This window comes from Oryctolagus cuniculus, chromosome 3, assembly GCF_964237555.1.
Source record: "Oryctolagus cuniculus chromosome 3, mOryCun1.1, whole genome shotgun sequence".
NCBI classification, from domain to species: Eukaryota; Metazoa; Chordata; class Mammalia; order Lagomorpha; family Leporidae; genus Oryctolagus; species Oryctolagus cuniculus.
In genome coordinates, this window is record NC_091434.1 from 147,291,850 (window position 1) to 147,309,362 (window position 17,513).

Below are 17,513 nucleotides of genomic sequence, written 5' to 3' on the forward strand. Positions count from 1 at the left end.
TTATCATATATTACAGATACCATAACAATGATTGCTTGCATAGTTTTAAACTTACCATTTTGAGGCAGTTTGCAGCAATTACTAGAAATATACTGTCAGGTGAAAACATGGGGGTGGGCCTTCTTTCACAGACCTCAAATCATCAGTAAATCAGCCAATAAAACTGACTTTTCTGCACAAAAGAATTCAAGATCAATGACTTCATTGTATGTAGGTTAGCGTACCTTCAACCAGATGCAGGGGCAGAACTCCCTTTCTCAGGAACACGTCCACAGGCACAGGAGTGTTCAAGAGCCATGCTCAGTGCTTTCTAGGAGCCAGCACTTGGCACAAATTAACACTGGTCATTCTCCCGAAATCCCTATGAAGTTTCACCAATGGGAAGGTTAACATGTCAGTTATCCAGCTATCAAATTGTTGAGCTCAGCCGTTAAGCAACCAGGCAAGTTCAATGAGATCAGTAAACCCTAATGTTCAAAAGCATCTATTTTTAATGAACAACTCTGTCTTCTATGCCTCTAATATGGTGTTAGCTAGGAAACATTTTGAGGACTGAAAAGATAGTCCTATGGTTCGGATGACAAAAACTTATTACAAAGCAGCAAGCACACCATGTGCCATAGTCAGGTACAAGAATGAGACTTTGATGGTTCCAAGCGTGGATAAGAAACCCAGAACCATTTAAACACAGATCTGGGTGTCTTGGCAGGAATCCGTCCTACTGTGGTAAACAGAGAGGTTATGGATTCAACAAGCAGATTAAAGTTGGTCATTTCTTCCAGTGATGCAAAATCCAGTTTCAGACAAAAGCCGTCACACACTGCATAAAAAAAAATCTTAAAAGCAACCTCAGGACATGGAACAAGGAACCATCTAGAGTGTTTTCTTTCCTTCCTTCTTTCTTTCCACTTGCGTCTTCCCTTCTTAGGTCTTTTCTAGGAATGATTCCTCCAGTGCTTTGATTTGTTTAATGCAAAGAGTACAAGAGGGGGCCAGCGCTGTGGCATAGCGGGTAGAGCCGCCGCCTGCAGCGCCAGCATCCCATACAGGCTCCTGTTGGATTCCCGGCTGCTCCACTTCCAACCCGACTCTCTGCTGTAGCCTGGGAAAGCAGAAGATGGCCCCAGTCCTTGGGTCCCTGCACCCACGTGGGAGACCTGGAAGAAGTTCCTGGCACCTGGCTTCAGACTGGCACAGTTCTGATGGATATGGCCAATTGGGGAGTGACCCAGTGGATGGAAGACCTCTCTCTCTCTCTGCACATAACTCTGACTTTCAAATAAATAAATCTTTTTTTAAAAAAAGTATAAGATATCATTTCAAGAAAATGAAGTGAATCCGAATCATCTCCAGAGATCCTCCAGGTGTGCACTGGAACTGCAAGAAAAGCCTCCACAACTAATGGTTGCATTAGAAGAAAAGGACCCAACACATTCCACTATTTGTGCCATAAGTTCAGAGCAAAATATGTACACAAGCACTTGACCGCCTCTCATTTAAGCTTCATGATTTTCCCTAAAGTCAGAGTGTGATTCTCCTCCATAGAGTAGGAAAATAAAGCTAAAGGAAACTAACATTCTGGGATCACACAGGCTGTCTCAGCAGTACAGTTTAACCCTGGGACTGCCTGCCTCAAACCCCAATTCTTCCCACCATACCTGGCCACCTACGCAGAGTTCTCTGAACTTCCTGAAGACAAGCAAGGATGGCCCTGGCTTTACTGCAATACCTGTCAACACGCCTGGCAACTGCAGGGCAGGAGCACAGTAATGCAGCATCATGGTGTTGTGTGGGAGATGGGGAGCAGCAGGATGGCAGGACAGCGAGGTAAAACTGAAAGCAACAATCAGCAAGCACACACCACATCCATTTTGATGTCCCAATTACTCCTGATGAAATGTACAGTCCTTGATAGGTAAGAAGGTACTTGTGCATACTACAGAGCATTTTCAGATTTTACAATGTCTCGTAAACCTACAGATCCTATATACATGCCACACCTCTAACTCTACATACATGCATGTCATTCATATTTTAATTTTCATTTCATATAAATCCTTATGGTAACACATATTCTATGTAAGGCTAATGCATTACACAATGTAATATTTATAAATGTGTGCCATATCAAAATCATATGCATGTTTGTTGGTATGAGTTTCTCTGCCATTAGGATAGTGTTACCAAAGAAACTGAAAGGAGAAGGAAAAACACACATCCTGGGCAGCTTGTGGGCGCCAGGTTTTAGACCCTGGTGCATATTATACGAACAGATTCACGGGGACATCTGTGAAAAACCAAAGGCTTGGATCAAATGGCCCCCCTCTGTCATGGCCATTTACACCCAGGGCCTCAGCTGGCTCTTAGACACCACACAGACAGGTTGTGTCACAGCTGACAATTTAAGGAGATGAATGACCTCATCTAATTATCATGCATGGTTTGCTCTGTGATGAGTTACCATTCCCCCATGTTTATTTATTACCACTGAGGATTAATATAAATTTTAAACAATTACTCACCAGTAGACCTTTACTTTCACGGATCAACCCCCTGGGAACTGAGCTACACATGCTACACAATAAAATATTGCCTCATGAAAATTAATCCCAATTTTTATGTTGATGTTGACAGGAAAATCAGGTGTTTGCAGAGACAACCAAGCATCTGATAGGTTTCGTTTAAAGCAATCCACACACCCACAGTGCACCAATCCTCGGGAGGCATCCCATGTCCCAAACACTGAAGTCCTCAAACACTTTGGAAAATTTAAGTCAATTCTAATATAATGTCATAGCAAAGAAGGGCTGCTCTTTTTTTAAAGTGCCAAACATTCTAAGAATTCTACACATTCCTTTCTCTGGCAAATGTCGAAATGACTGCTATAAAAAAGAGGTGCCTGCCCTAGCCATCCCCCTGCTTCAACAGTTATCCTGGATGTGTTCTCTTTAGTCATGGTATTAACCGGTAGCTTAATCTAAAATATCTCTGCTCCACAAGTCAGTTCAAATATGAAGCAGAAAACTTCAATGTTGTTTTTTACCAAAACAGAATAGTGTAGTGCGAAAGGTTTGGCTCCGTTTCTATTGTGAAGTGAACGGGTGAGGTTAAATGAGTGTAAGGAAGCATCACTGGGATGAGTCGAGTGAAAATTGGCCTTTTTTGGGTATACTCTTGGCAGATTTTTTGCAGACTTCTGTGTTGGTTGCTAAAAAATGCGACTGGTCTCAATTTTACTATCTGTACTCACTCACTTCATGAGGTTGAATGGAATCATTTCTACAAACACCATGGATGGATTCATTTATGAACTTTCAAATATTCTGTTTTGAGGCCACAAAAACGCATGTCTTTGTTCGATGATGAGAGGTTATCTATCAGTGGCAGAATTATGACTTTAAAAATAGATCCGATCTCCCGTGGCACAGTTCTCATACAACAGGTGCCGGCTGAAATGTCAAGATCAAACACATCCCATCCTTTGTGCTGCTGCTTTCTTCAGGTTCCCTTTGAGGTCACCGGGTTTGTCCTTAACCCAGAGACAGAACACTTCACCCATCCAAGTCCACTTGCATTCCACTCCATCACCTTTCATTTCCTTTTCATGATAAAAGGTTACACGCATTTTAGGGAGAGACATTTTTAAGGCCTGCTAAGCTTTCCTTTTCCCATTCATTTCAGGGTGTTGTTTTGTTTTGTTTTGTTTTTGTGGCCCAAAGATATATCAGCACGATGATCACACTCACTAAACCACTATCACCAATGATCTCAAGAATTTTGAATGCAGAAAGACCACACAAAGGCACAATAATAAAGCCTGGCCATTAACTCGCCCTTCAACATTCCCATGCACTCTTTTCTTGATCCTCACGGCAGGCAACACCGTGATGCAGGCTGCAAGAGTAAGATTATCCTTGGGGCCAGCATCATGGTGCAATAGGTTAAGCCACTGCTGTGATGCCAACTTCCCACATAGGAGTGATGATTTGTGTCCCAGCTACTCAGCTTCCAATCCAGATCCCTGCTAAGGTGTCTGGGGAAGCAGCAGAGGATGGCTCAAGGATTTGGGCCCCTGTTACTCACTGGGGAGACCAGGATTGAGGTCTTGGTGCCTGGCTTCTGTGGCTTGGCTTACCCCCAGCTGCTACAACCATATGAGAAATCAATCAGCAGAGGAAAGATCTCTACCTCACTCACTTTGTATGCATGTATGTCTTTCAAATTTAAACAAAAAACATAATTTTTAACAAAAATGAATTTTTAAAAACCAAACATGGGGCCAGCGGGTAAAGCCTCAGCCTTCAGTGCCTGCATCCCATATGGACGCCAGTTCAAGACCCGGCTGCTCTACTTCCAATCCAGCTCTCTGCTGTGGCTGGGAAATCAATGGAAGATGGCCCAAGTCCTTGGGCCCCTGTACCCTTGTGGGAGACCAGGAAGAAGCTCCTGGCTTATGATCGGCGTGGCTCCAGCTATTGCAGCTAATTATGGAGCAAACCATCAGATGGAAGACTTCTCTCTCTCTCTCTCTCTGCATAACTCTGACTTTCAAATAAATAAATAAATCTTTAAAAAAAAATTATCCTTGTTCTAGAGATGGAGAAACTGCTTTCCAGTGGCTCCTTCCCCCTTAACCTTGATTACTAGAATCTGGGGCCAGGTGAGAGGTGAGCTAATGGTTGCTCACACCTTGATGCTCCTGCCAAGGGCAGCCAAGCACAGCAGGTAGAGTGAGGGGCTCTAAAAGCTGTTTAGGATTAATTTTAGCTCCAAGTTAAATCTCCCCATCTCTAAAACAGAGATAAGAACAATACTTATCTGGGAGAACTGGCTTGAAGGTTAAACGGACCAAAGCACCAAGAAAGTACTGATTCACAGTACTGGCTGGCATATAAAAAAGAGACCAAAAATATCGGAAAGCAACATTATAATGACTGAAGGAGGACTGCAATTACTAGTGCTCATCCCTGAAGGTAGGCATCAAAATGAGCTCAAAGAGGCTGTGTGAGTATCCACAGAAATGAAGAGCGGAGTCACTGAAGGAGAAACAGCCCTCCCTAACTTCTCCTCTCTCGACACAAACCGCACGGTGGTTCTTCCACACTCAACACTACCAATGAGATCAACGTGGATTCTCAGAACTGCCGGCACTTGCAATCCTAACCATTCATGCATTCATTCATCTTGGAAACTCAGGGAACGTGGCTGTGATGGCAGCTGCCAGTCATTTCCAGATATTCAGGAGACCCGGGAGGCCTCTGGAAGGGTCACCCAGGGATGTGCTTTGCAGGAATGTTCTAATTGCTTGCTCGGGCTTATGATTTTGTTTTCTTGTCAAGGATCTGCTCCCTTCCCAACATCTACCCCGCACTGACATGATGCAGAGAGAACAGCCAGGGCAGCACCAGTAAGCCACACTGCCTGCCCAGACCTAATAAATAAGCAATGCTAAGTCACCAATGGCAAGGATCGTTTGTCCTTTCTGCTTCCTTTTAAACGATATTGCTGTAGTATCTCTACTACAAGCACATACACGTACGAAATCTGATGACATCTCATAAAACTACATGCATCCTCAAGACGATAATCTCTCCTAGGAAAGAAGTAGATGAAAAAGACAACCAAATGTTGCTGTGTCCAGAAGGAATGTAGTGGGTGGTAACTGGGAGTCTAGTGACCGCCAAGCAAAAAGAAAACTATACTGTAGGTATCTCAAAATTTGAATATGACCACCTGTATGTATTACATTCTGGAATCAAGTCATTCCTTCTGGAGAACGGAATATGTCATTTGGAACATTCCTCCAAAACCATCTCCCGTAAATTAAAATTGTACCCAGCCCATATCCCAACCATCTGCTTCAATTCTCAAGGCAGTTTCATATTTCAAAAGTTACTTTGTAAGACGTTCTTTCTGTCTTGATCCCTTGCTCACCTGCCTCTGTCAGAACATTCACCCATCAATCACGGCCTCTCTCGGCACTTTCATCTCTCTGCCATTTGGTCTGCTTCCTCTGATATGCTCAAATCTCCCCTCTGGTAACACTTATTTAGTTGTCTGCACAACCCTCACCAGCCCCGAGCGCCTTTTTCTGAGAATTGCCTTTTCCGCCATCCTGGGTAACAGCAACTGGGTTTCTGCAATGTAACCTTCTAATGAGACTGGGGCCAGGTATGGAGAAGTGGTTCAAGGTCAGGCAACCAGAGTCCCTTTTCCAAAGCTTATCTCCCGGTTATACAAAGAAAAGCAGAGGCTGATTTGAGACATGATCCTGATGGCAGTCTCACTCCTTTTGGCAGCTGCTGGCACACCCTTGATCCAGCTCCACCACATTTAAAAATACTCCGAGAGAGAGCACTGTGTTGCAGCAGGTTCAGCCGTCTCTTGTGATACTCACATTCAGTCTCACCTTCACTTTTTTTTTAAAGATGTGTTTTATTTGACAGAGTTACAGAAAGAGAGAGACACACAGAAAGAGAGGTCTTCCATCTGCTGGTTCACTCCCCAAAATGAATACAATGGCCGAAGCTGAGCTGATCCGAAGCCAGGAGCTTCCTCCGGGTCTCCCACGTGGGTGCAGGGGCCCAAGGACTTGGGCATTCCTCTGCTGCTTTTCCAAGTGCATTATCAAGGAGCTGGATCAGAAGTAGAGAGCCGGGACTTCAATTGGCACCCATATAGGATGCTGGTGCTGCAGGCTGGGGCTTTAACCCACTGCACCACAGCGACAGCCCCATCACCTCCACTTCTGATTCTACTTCCTGCTGATGCACCTGGGAAGGCGACAAGTGATGACTCAAGTACTTAGGTACCTGTCATTCATATGGCAGATCCTGGCTCCTGGCTTCTCCCTGGCCCAGGCCCAGCCAGCTCAGGCATTTAGAGAATGAATCAGTGGATGGATGATATTGCTCTCCCTCTCTTGCACTTCTGCCTTTCAAATAATCAAGTAAGGCTTACTAAAGATAAAACATGTTCTACTTTTTGAAATAAGACAGTGGATAATTTTCTACTACTTGTTATTGCAAATGGCCTAATAGAATTCTTATTCTTAAAAGAATCCCAAATCCCTCAACCTGTCTTCCCTGAAGTTAGTCTTCCCGAATACTGCCAGATATCCTGAAAGAACAGCCTTCACCTGATATCTTCACATTCCCAGCTCCCACCAGCTCCTCAAGTCACCATAATCATACACTCTTCTGAAACTGCTTTCAAGTATCACTGGCCTGATGACATCCTTAAAGGGACCACCTTGCATCACTTCTCTGCAAATTAAACTGTAGGTGAAGGCTCTTCTTCTGAACCTCACAGTGCCTGTCATCACAAACAATTGGAGTAGGTGTTGGCTCTTGTGGTCATGCCACTGACCGCAATACCTGCATCCCATAGTGAAGGGCCTGGGTTCGATTCCTGGCTCCACTTCTGATTCCAGCTTCCTGCAAATGTGCATTCCTGGAGGTAGCAGGTGATGTCATTTGTGGTTTGCTCCTTGCCACCCACATGGGAGATGTGGACTGAATTTACAGCGCTGGAATTTCACCCAGCCCACTTCAGTTGTTGCAGGCACTTGAGGAATGAACCAGTGAATGGGAGCTCCACACACACACATAACTATGAAATAATTTTAGAAATAAACAATCCCTTCTTTTGACTTCAAAGGCGCTGCTTTGACTTTGCCTCCAAACTCCCCTGGGATATACATGTCTAAGGGCTTAGAGACGTCTACAAGATACAGCCAACTCAGAACATCCAACAGTGAGCCTACTACCACAACATCAGCCAATAGCTCCTCCAGGGTTCTCCAGCTCACAAACTGTAATGAAACATGATGTACCTCCAACTATGCTCTTCCTGATTCTTCAAATCCTGTAACCACCAAAGCCCAACAGTTATCCCATACCTGTTTTACTTCCTCACTGCCAATATCCTTTTTTAGATCCCAGGTATCAGTCATTCAGCAAATGCTATGATAGCCTACTAATGCTTTCATTGTCCCCACCCTAAATACTGGCCCTCTTTAATCCATCTTCTCCCAGTTTTGAATTGAAATTTTTTTAAGATTTTATCTATTTAATTTGAAAGCGTTACAGAGACACAGAGAGGTCTTCCATCTTCTGGTTCATTCCCCAGATGGCTGCAATGGACACAGCTGAGCCAATCCAAAGCCAGGAGCTTCTTCCAGGTCTTCTACGTGAGTGCAGGAGCCCAAGGACTTGGGCCATCCTGTTGCTTTCCCAGGTGCATTAGCAGGGAGCTGGATTGAAAGTGGAGCAGCTGAGACTCAAACTGGAAACCATATGGGATGCTGGCGCTGCAGGCCGGGCCTTCAACCTGCGGTGCCACAGCGCCAGCCCCTTGAAATTCTTTATTAATTTAAAAATCCCAATAGCAACACAGGATAAAGAGTTGGGCTACCATGACCATAGTATGTTCATGTGTTATGAACATGGCCCATCATGACGCATGAAATTTAGAACCTAGACTGGAGCCAGTAGTACCCTGCCCTTGCTCTGCCCCTGCATCCCTTCCCACTCTAGAGCTCCATGCCTAACACAGAACAGACCACATTTCTTGAGGTCATACTTCCACATGCAATGTGCTTTGAACTCGCTCATGCTTTGATGCATCCCACTGTTTCACAGTCAGCCTAGCACTGTGAATGTCTTCCTTGGGGACTCTCTTCCTCCATTTAATCGTATTCACAGCATGTAGCTCAGTGCAGGACACAATTTCCACCAAATAATGATGGCATTAATTGTCTAATTAAATTGAATTTGATGTTAAAAATATGTGAAGCAGGAGACCTTAAAAGAGATTGTGGAGAGAGCTGGCACTGCACTCCAGCACATTAAGCCATTGCTTGCAATGCTGCATCCCATAACGGAGTGCGGGCTTGCGTCCCGACAACTCCATTTGGAATCCAGATCCCTGCTAATGCACCTGAGAAAGCAACAGATGATGGTTCAAGAACTTGAGCCCCTGCCATCCACATGGGAGATCTGGATGGAGTCCCTGGCTCCTGGCTTTGGCCTGGCCCAACCCCATGCCATTATGTATATGTGGGGAGTAAATCAGCAGATCTAAGAGCTCTCTCTTCACTATGCCTCACAAATAAATTTGAAAAAAGTACATAAACCAAAACTATTTCTAAAAATGAAATGTACTATTTTCTTGGAGGGCTAACCACTCACCATCAGTGCACTGCCTACAAGGCTGCCTACCTACAAGTTATTTCCTTTCTTGGTGATCTAATGAAAGAAATTTGCTAACCGAAGTTCTGTCTGCATGATCAGCTTTTAATAAACTTTCCTTAATAAAACTTTAATTAAAAATTATATTAATACTTCTCATATGATGAAGCATTTCCCCAGCATTATAAATAAAGTGAGAATTTGCAAGTACTTCTGTATTTTGAGATCCAGACAACTTTCCTATCTTCGGTCCCTAAGTCTTATATCTGAGTATTCAGATCTCTAAAAACGATTCCTGGGTAGTAAACCACACTTCAGCTCAAATGGAAGGGGGAAGAGGGCTAAGAAAAATAACCAACTGTTCCACCTCCCATCTTCATTGTAATTTTGCATCTCCTAAATCTAAGGTTTCCTTTCTCTGTCCCACTCACACATGCAGCGCAATGCCTGCACATCACTTTTATAAACAGATATTTTCCCAGTATGCCTGAGCCCACTGATCTGAGCCATTCCTCTTTGAACTCTCAAAATAAGGCACTGATGTTTAACCATCCCTTGATGGAGTCCAACAATATGTGCCTTAGCAAAGAAACAATTTTATTAGCTCTTTCCCCCAATTATTCCCATAGCATTGTGGGCGAATGTCAAAAGCAACTCTTGTTGAGGCTGCCTGACAATTCTGGTGCAAGTGTTGGTTATGCACTACAGATTTATCTATGGGTCGAGATCCCTCAACAGGGAAATGGTGGTAAAAAGAGGTCCCTCTGAAACCATCAGAAGGACTTGAAATCAAGGTCTGGCCACAGAAAACTCCAGGGGAAAGGGGAGACGCAAAAATTCTTCCTTTGATTTGACGTTAAATGCAAATAATCAACTATGATTAACAGTAATTGTGTGAGAGCGAGAGACAGAGACAGATGGAAACTAAGAATGCTTTATTTAAATAAAATTCAGGAATTATTTTTCATTATTTGCCGGGAAACCTCATCATGAATTCTCAACTTTCAGGAAAAAGAACTTAACAGACAGTAAGATTATTCCTAAATCCAGAGCATCTAAAATGGCCAGCACCATTATGTTCCACTGCCATCTTTTCTAGTTTAAGTTGTTCCTCCATATAAGACACAGAATTTTAAATGTATCCCAAAAATTTTTTTTTAATCCACGGAGCATATGGTTAAAAAAAAAAAAATCAGCTGAAGCAAATGTTAAAATAACATTTAGCCAGAAATATCCCACATTCATATTCAAAAAGAACTTCAAATATTGCTTCATATATAACAGCCCCATTATGAATTATTGAAATTAACTATAGAAGTGTGCCAATGTGTTGAGACCACAACATCAATCTTTGTCTTGCTCATAATCTTGCTTGAACCTGTATAAACAAATGGCAGTATTCAAAAGCACAGTGGCTACTTTCTTGACTCTTACAGAATCACTAATAGCAGTTTATTCCTGTGAATTGAGTTAATACAAAAGATGCTTATAGCCAACAAGGCAGGGATTCTTAGAGGTTTATACTGGACATACAACTCTAAAACCTGTGTGCAATCATCTTCATTCCTAAATATGTTTCTGAGTATTTCACACCAGCAAATGTGCTTAACTCTTACAAATTTCAACATAACTGAATGGCAAAAATAAAACTGCTTAGTGTGCAAAGAACTTTCAAGGTGGCCAACATCCCAAGTACAATAGTTTCTTTCTCATACTTGTTTTGTTTAAAAGATGGCAAAACTGCTTTTGTTAACCATCAGTTATGTTAACTCCACATTTTCAAGCTGCTTTTTTAATGCAATATCTCATTTGATTCTTTTGACAAATTATGCTTAAATGCTAATGGTACAAAAATATTCTGAATGAGACTTAATCCCTGTAAATAGTTGTGGATTGGTAGAATCTTAAAACATGAACACCTGGCAATAAACTTATCCTACTGGAGTTTGTTTTAACATAACTGCTAGGAATTTTAAATGTGTATGCATGCACAAACATATGCACATTTGCACACACAAAATATTATAGTACACAGAATATTGTAATTATACAATCTAGACAAATTCACTGTGCAACCTTAGCGTTTTGAACCTCAGGATAGTAAATATGATATTTTTGCCTTCTATCAGTTCTACGCAATGGATCCTGCAGTCCATCATCTTTTTTCTTTCTGCTCTATAAACACCACATCACCATTTTCACGTGCCAGTGCCCAAACAAGAGAAAGCGAGTCCTATGTCAGCTACATGGCTGACCACCACGGCCCAGTTTCAATTGTACTGGAAAGCAACTGCATGCAAGGCTTGGGAACAGGTCTGGCACCGCTCATGGGCAGCCCATGAAAGGGAAGGCTTGGTGGACACACGCAGTGACCCTGCCTGTCGCACACCAGCAGCTTTCAGGAAATGTGGAGTGGACATAATAGGACGGAGTTCCCCTGGGGTAAGCCGCTTACGCGCTGTCTGAAACACTACTGCGGACACTTCTTTTAATGCAAGTGACCAAAGGTTATCCCTTTCGTAACAACGAAAAGTAACTTTTCAGAACTATGCAAACACAATCTGATTCTTTTTTCCAAAATTCTACGCATGTTTATTTTAGAATGGTGTGGTCCACAATATCCGTACGTATTAAGGCACTTACGACAATCAAACTGCATAATTTGTCCAAAATATGATTCGTTTTACCCACTTGACTTCCAGATTAAAAGTTAGAGCTTGAAGCCACATCTTAAACAGTAAGAGTTGAATTCAGAAGACTGCTTTCTTGGAATGTCACATCTATTTCGAAAAATAGGGAACAGAAGAGAACTTCCATGTAAGTGTCTTATATAATAATGATAGCCCAGAGAATACATAAAATAACAGTTTACTACAGGCATGATTTTTAAAATTAGTGTGTTTAGGAATCGTAAAGCTGTTTCTTATGAGTACATGCTCCTAAATATAAGGGCTAAATTTGAATGTGATACATAATTTGCACTTGTTGTTTCTGTGTTTGCAAAAACTCCCTGTGTGTAAGTCCTTTTAGAAGAAAGAACACTTCATGGTTATAAATGTTGGGGGAAATAATAGAAGGATATCTATGCAGCCAGGTTTCCTTGAAGAGAAAGAATGGTAAAGTCTTTATTTTCAAAATGAACCACCTGCTACATATTCTGGTGTAATATGTATTTACTGCATTTAACTTAATGAATGCCACAGCGAAGAAAAAGGAGATACTAAAGGCACATCTGATTTCCTTTTCCTGAACCATATTGTGCTTAAATTCTTGTCTTTCCAAAAAAAAATTTTTTTAAGATTATATCCATTTCAGTCTGGCTCATTCAAGCACCAAGCCAAACAGTCATACATACAGCCAGGTATAAAATTAATAAATCTGTCATTAAGTTGCTACTTACATGGGAAAAATGTATTTACTACTGCATATTTTAAACATAACACCTATAGAATAATCAATGTAATCCTGTGATTAAACTGATGGAAACCAATTAAAGAACTGAGAAAGGGATTTATAACGGTCACTGTTTTTAGGTTACATTTAAAATCTTTTATCTCACATTTTATCCTAAGTCACATTTCCTTGTATATGCAGTATGTAAATAGAAATTGTTAAGTTCAAAGGAGAACAACTATGTCACCTTTAACGCATGGAATAGAGATCCATTCCAATGCCATGACACACAGAAATTTATTTTCCATAGTCTGTAAACACAAATCTGCCAATCAACAGGAAAAAAAAAATTTACATCCTAGGTATTTAAACCCCAAAAGTCCTATTTCTTTATGAGACTTTATGCTTATTTCCTGTAGGTACCTGTAATTCTTAATTATATATTTACACCACTGGACAGTTTTATATTAAAATCCCCTTAGGTAAATGGGCTTTCAGACAATTATTGGTGACTGGCACTTTAATACAATTGACATAATAATTATAACTGCAATGCTTGTAAGAATAATTTTTTTAAAGAAAGTCTCAAAATTAAAGAAGACATTCAAATTAACGTTATAATACTGGTTATGATACAAGTAATCCTCAATTATAATACAGAAGTTTTTTAACATCTGTACCAAGAAATTTTAAATAGAGCTTTTTGGAAAACTATGATTTAAAACACCACTGTAACATGTGTATAATACAACATGAAAATAATACATTTCCATTTACAGTAAACCAATACCCACTGGCTGTTTGCTTCCATTTCACATATTTATTTCACACTGTATTCAAACAGTTCAAAAAGAAACACCTAACCTTGGGAAAGAATCACATCAAAATTCCTTTGTCTGAGGAAAAAAAACAGTAATTTCAATGTTAACTCTTGGGTAATTAAACTACTATTTTAATTCAGAAGAATATGCTATATTAGGATTCTGTTAAACCAGAAAAAGATTTAGGATGATATTAATGTTTTGTGAATAGGATTTAAGCCATTTGTGCTATTATAAACATCCTACTTAAATAAACAAAAAAAAAAACACTTCAAATTACTAATTCTAATTCAAGGCCAACTCCAGTTACCACCTAATTAATTTTACAGTGTGTTAATGGCATGCTCTTCCTGTTCTAATGGTATAAACTTCAGATTTTACCTTTTCTCTGAAAAACAAGACTGCCAGGAAAACAAAAGAGTTTACTAATGGTTTCCAGAGAAATGTATACACAGAAGCGTAGTTTGCCAAAAGGAACAGCTACAACCTCTGTACTCAGCTTTGATAAACTTGATATTTTTCCAAGACTTGAGATCCTTCTGATAAACATCCCACATGAATTATTTTTATGCAAGAAAGGCAAATGGCACTACAGTTTGATGAATTAATGTCACCTTTTTTTAATCTGTTTTTTCAGAAATCTAAGATACAGTACTAACGTCAACTGTCATTTCTCCTCCCCTTTGCACATGGGTTTCATTGATTTCCAAATAAACACCTGAAGATACAGAATCCTGCCAAAAATATTGTTAATACTGCCTATAGGAAACTGACCTGGCTCTATAAAATATTTCATTCAATTCTTAATTCATGAAATAACTAACATTTCATGTGACCTGAAAATATCTTGAATTTCCATTGTTCAGAAACATTTCAAATCCTCTCAACTGTGGTGTCCTGACCCCCACTATTTAGTCTCTTCCCAATGCCTGGTAAACAGCTCACCGTGAAAGTTGAGCCGTTTGAATTTCAGGGAAGCACTGCTGGTGGATGTCCTTCTCACAATAGGAATTTCCACATTAATATTTTACCCCGGCACGTTCATACATAAAACGCTACATTTTGTTCTCTTTTGAAAAGTCGTCCTTTTTCCCGATGGTGTGACCATGCACGCCCTCCAAATGACAGAAATGGTGACAAATTGCCAGTTAAAAACAACACTCCGAAAAGGTGAAATCTGGACACGTTTGGAATAGCACTGCTTCCTCAAGCGCAGTTTCTGTCTTTGACACGAAACAAGCCTATTTGCGTTCCCACTTTCTGGGCCCACCTACTAAAAGCCTTCAAAAAAAAAAAAAAATCCAACAAATGCGAGAGTGATTTCCTCCTAGGAGTGAACGATTGTAGCAGCATCCTTAGGGCACCTCTTCCTCTGTGTGTGTTTAAGACAGCGGGCTGGAACGTTCAGCCAGTGAAGAGGACAGTCACCTCCTGTGCTTCTAACAAAAAGGACCTACAAAGATCATCCAACATTCCTGCCAAATCAATGGGGAAAAAAAAAAACAGCAGGCACTGCCCTTGTGCGGCCTGGGGATGCCTGCACTGACACCTGCTGTAACCACCCCTTAACCTGAATCCCAGGTCGGACACAGCTGCAGGGAGTCAGCCGGTACCCAGTCTCCGTGAGCACCCACCCAAAACTCCAGCGCTGTGGCCACAACGCGCAGCAAACAGCTCCCCGCGGCCTCAACGCTGGGAAGGCTACCTTGGGCTTGGGTTTTATTTTGTTATGTGCAATGCATTAGGAGTGACTCATGCACTTAAGATCACCTACTCCGAGAAGCTTGGAAGTAGCTTCAAGAACCAAAATCAATGCATCCCCAGCCTGCCCGGTAGGCTATTTGGCGCGTTTTAAAAATACATATGTATGTATACACTGATGCGTGCCACTGACTGAAGTCCACAGCTTTTTTCTGCATCCTAAGGGAGTATTGAGATTTCCCATTCCTTTCCTGCTACCTTTACACAGTCTGTTTCCAAAATAGCAGCCAGGATTTTTTTTATTATTATTACTATTATTATTTCAAAGTTATTTTAGACATGTTAAAAAAATCAAATGGGAAGGGAAAGGGAGGAAAAAAAAAAGCAGGAGGCTCGGGTGAACTGATCTACCCGTCCTGGGAGCGGGAGCCTGGCACTGAGACGGAGATCGCGAGCCACAGGAGGTCCGGGCGCGTGGTCCCGGCACCTGCGGGGGCCGGGCGCGGGCGGCTTCCGGGGCGCCAGGAGCTGTGGAGCGCGCCCGGTCCGCGTGCGGACCCCGGGCGGCTCTGGACACCGCAGCCGTCAGAGCGCGCTTCCCCAAGGAAGGGCCCTGCCCCACCAGCTCCTGGTAAAACGCGCACCGCCGAGACACAACTCGGCCCGCGTCCCCTCTGGACCTCTGAACTCCTCGAGTCGCCGGGACCCCGGCAGAACCCGTGAGGCACGGCCGCCGCCGAGTCGCGGGCGCTCGTTCCCCCGCGACGGCCCCGGCCCTGCGCATTCCAGCGCCCACGGAGCCCACCCAGCCCGGCTCCGCCCGCCGCTCGCTCCCCACCCGCACCGGCGGCCGGCCGAGCCCCGCGCCGCGGGACCCCCTCCCCCGCGCCGACTTACGTGACGGCTGAAGGGAACGGCTCCTCCGACGAGGGCCCGATCAGGATCAGCCACGCCTGCCAAAGTGTCAGCGTCCAGGCCAGCGGGCGGCCCGCAGCCATCTTCGCGAGCTGGGAGCAAGCCCCTCACACGCCCCGACCGCCCCCCAGCCGGCCCCGGGGCCGGGGACCGAGCGGCGCTGCCACCCGCGGGCGGCGGCGGCGGCGGCGGCGGCGAACGGCGCGCGGGCGGGCGGGCGGCGGCGGCGGCGAACGGCGGCGCTGGGCTCTGGGAAAGGGGCGGGCGGACCCCGCTAGCGCGCGTCGGCTGTTCGGCGCCGCGGCTGCCTCGCCTCCGCCGCCATCAAGGGCGACTTTTGCCAACAGACCTCGGCGGTGCCGCCGGCGCCCGAGCGCGCACACACCACGCTCGCCCTCCCTTCGCCGCGCTTCCTCCCTGATTTATTTCCCGCGATTGCCCGGGCGGGGGCGGGGGCGGGCGCGGGCGCGGAGGAGGGGCCGGGGTGGGGGCCGGGGTGGAGGTGGTGGGAGGGGAACGGCTCCGAGCGGCCTGGGCCGGCGAGGCTGGAGGAGGCGGCCGGGGGCGGGCGGAGAGACGGGGCCGGGAGCAGCCCACCATACAAGGCAGGCAGGAAACTCCCCAAAGTGGGAGTCGGCAGGGCTGGGCTGCGGAGGCCCCGGGCCGCCGCTATTTCCGCGCGCGCAGGCGGCGCAGCCCCCTTTAGCCCTTCTTGTGCCTGCCTGGGGACTCGAGACCCGGTCTTGTGGCCACCACTGGGGGGGTTGGGGGAGTTCGACCAGGTGGCAGTTTGCCCGGCTGTGCCACGGTGGGTAGCGGGGCGGGCAGAGCGCCTGTGCTAATTGTGCCGGCGGCCCCTTCTCCCAGGTGCAGCTCGGAATGGAAGGGTCGGCGCGGGGAGGGGGCACAGGCCTCCCTCCCACGGGCTCCCGCAGTCCCTGAACCGCACTGGCCGCTGCAGGGCACGTTCAGGTGTGTCAAGTCGCGGCAGCAGCAGGCACAGGTGGCCCTCCGCGCGCCGAGGCGCCGGGCCGGGGGAGCTGCGACGTGTGCGGTGCCGTGCGGTGCCGAGCCGAGCGCGCTCCGCCTCCGCCGTCCCGGGGAAGCCCGGGCTGGGCGCGCGCCGGCCACCCCAGTGAGAGATCCCACGGCGCTGGTCCTGGGCCTTCCTCGTAGCCGTGGACCTGCCGGGTCGAGGGTGGGAAAGTTTGCTTGAGCATCTCAGACTTGCCAAGCCGCGTCGGCGGCGCAGAGGGCCCAGCTCCAGATGAGAAAAGTGGCCGTTGTGCGTGTGGGAAAGCAGCCTGTCGTTATCCAAGTACCTGTTTTTAATAATTAGCCCTTAGTGCCTTAGTTCCAGGAGGAACTAATGAAAGAAGAAAGGCCCTTATTAATTCGAAATGGATTTTCCAGTCGTCTGAAAGCGACCTCTCCGAAGACGGGTGGTGGTGGTGGTCCAAATTTTAAGTGTGTATGATTTTATGATGCTCAG

At 44.8% G+C, this 17,513-nt stretch overlaps 1 protein-coding gene across 14 annotated transcripts in view; it reads right to left on the minus strand.

Moving 5' to 3' along the window:
- Positions 1-16,439, minus strand: part of CACNA2D1 (calcium voltage-gated channel auxiliary subunit alpha2delta 1) — a 524,460-nt gene extending 508,021 nt beyond the window's left edge. For 13 of the 14 annotated variants that reach the window (XM_070069807.1, XM_070069805.1, XM_070069803.1 and 10 more), the window contains exon 1: positions 16,004-16,439. In XM_070069807.1, the coding sequence (XP_069925908.1) occupies positions 16,004-16,104 (101 nt within the window). In that variant the 5' untranslated portion in view covers positions 16,105-16,439. 14 annotated transcript variants of the gene reach the window in all.
- Positions 16,440-17,513: the final 1,074 nt, after the last annotated feature.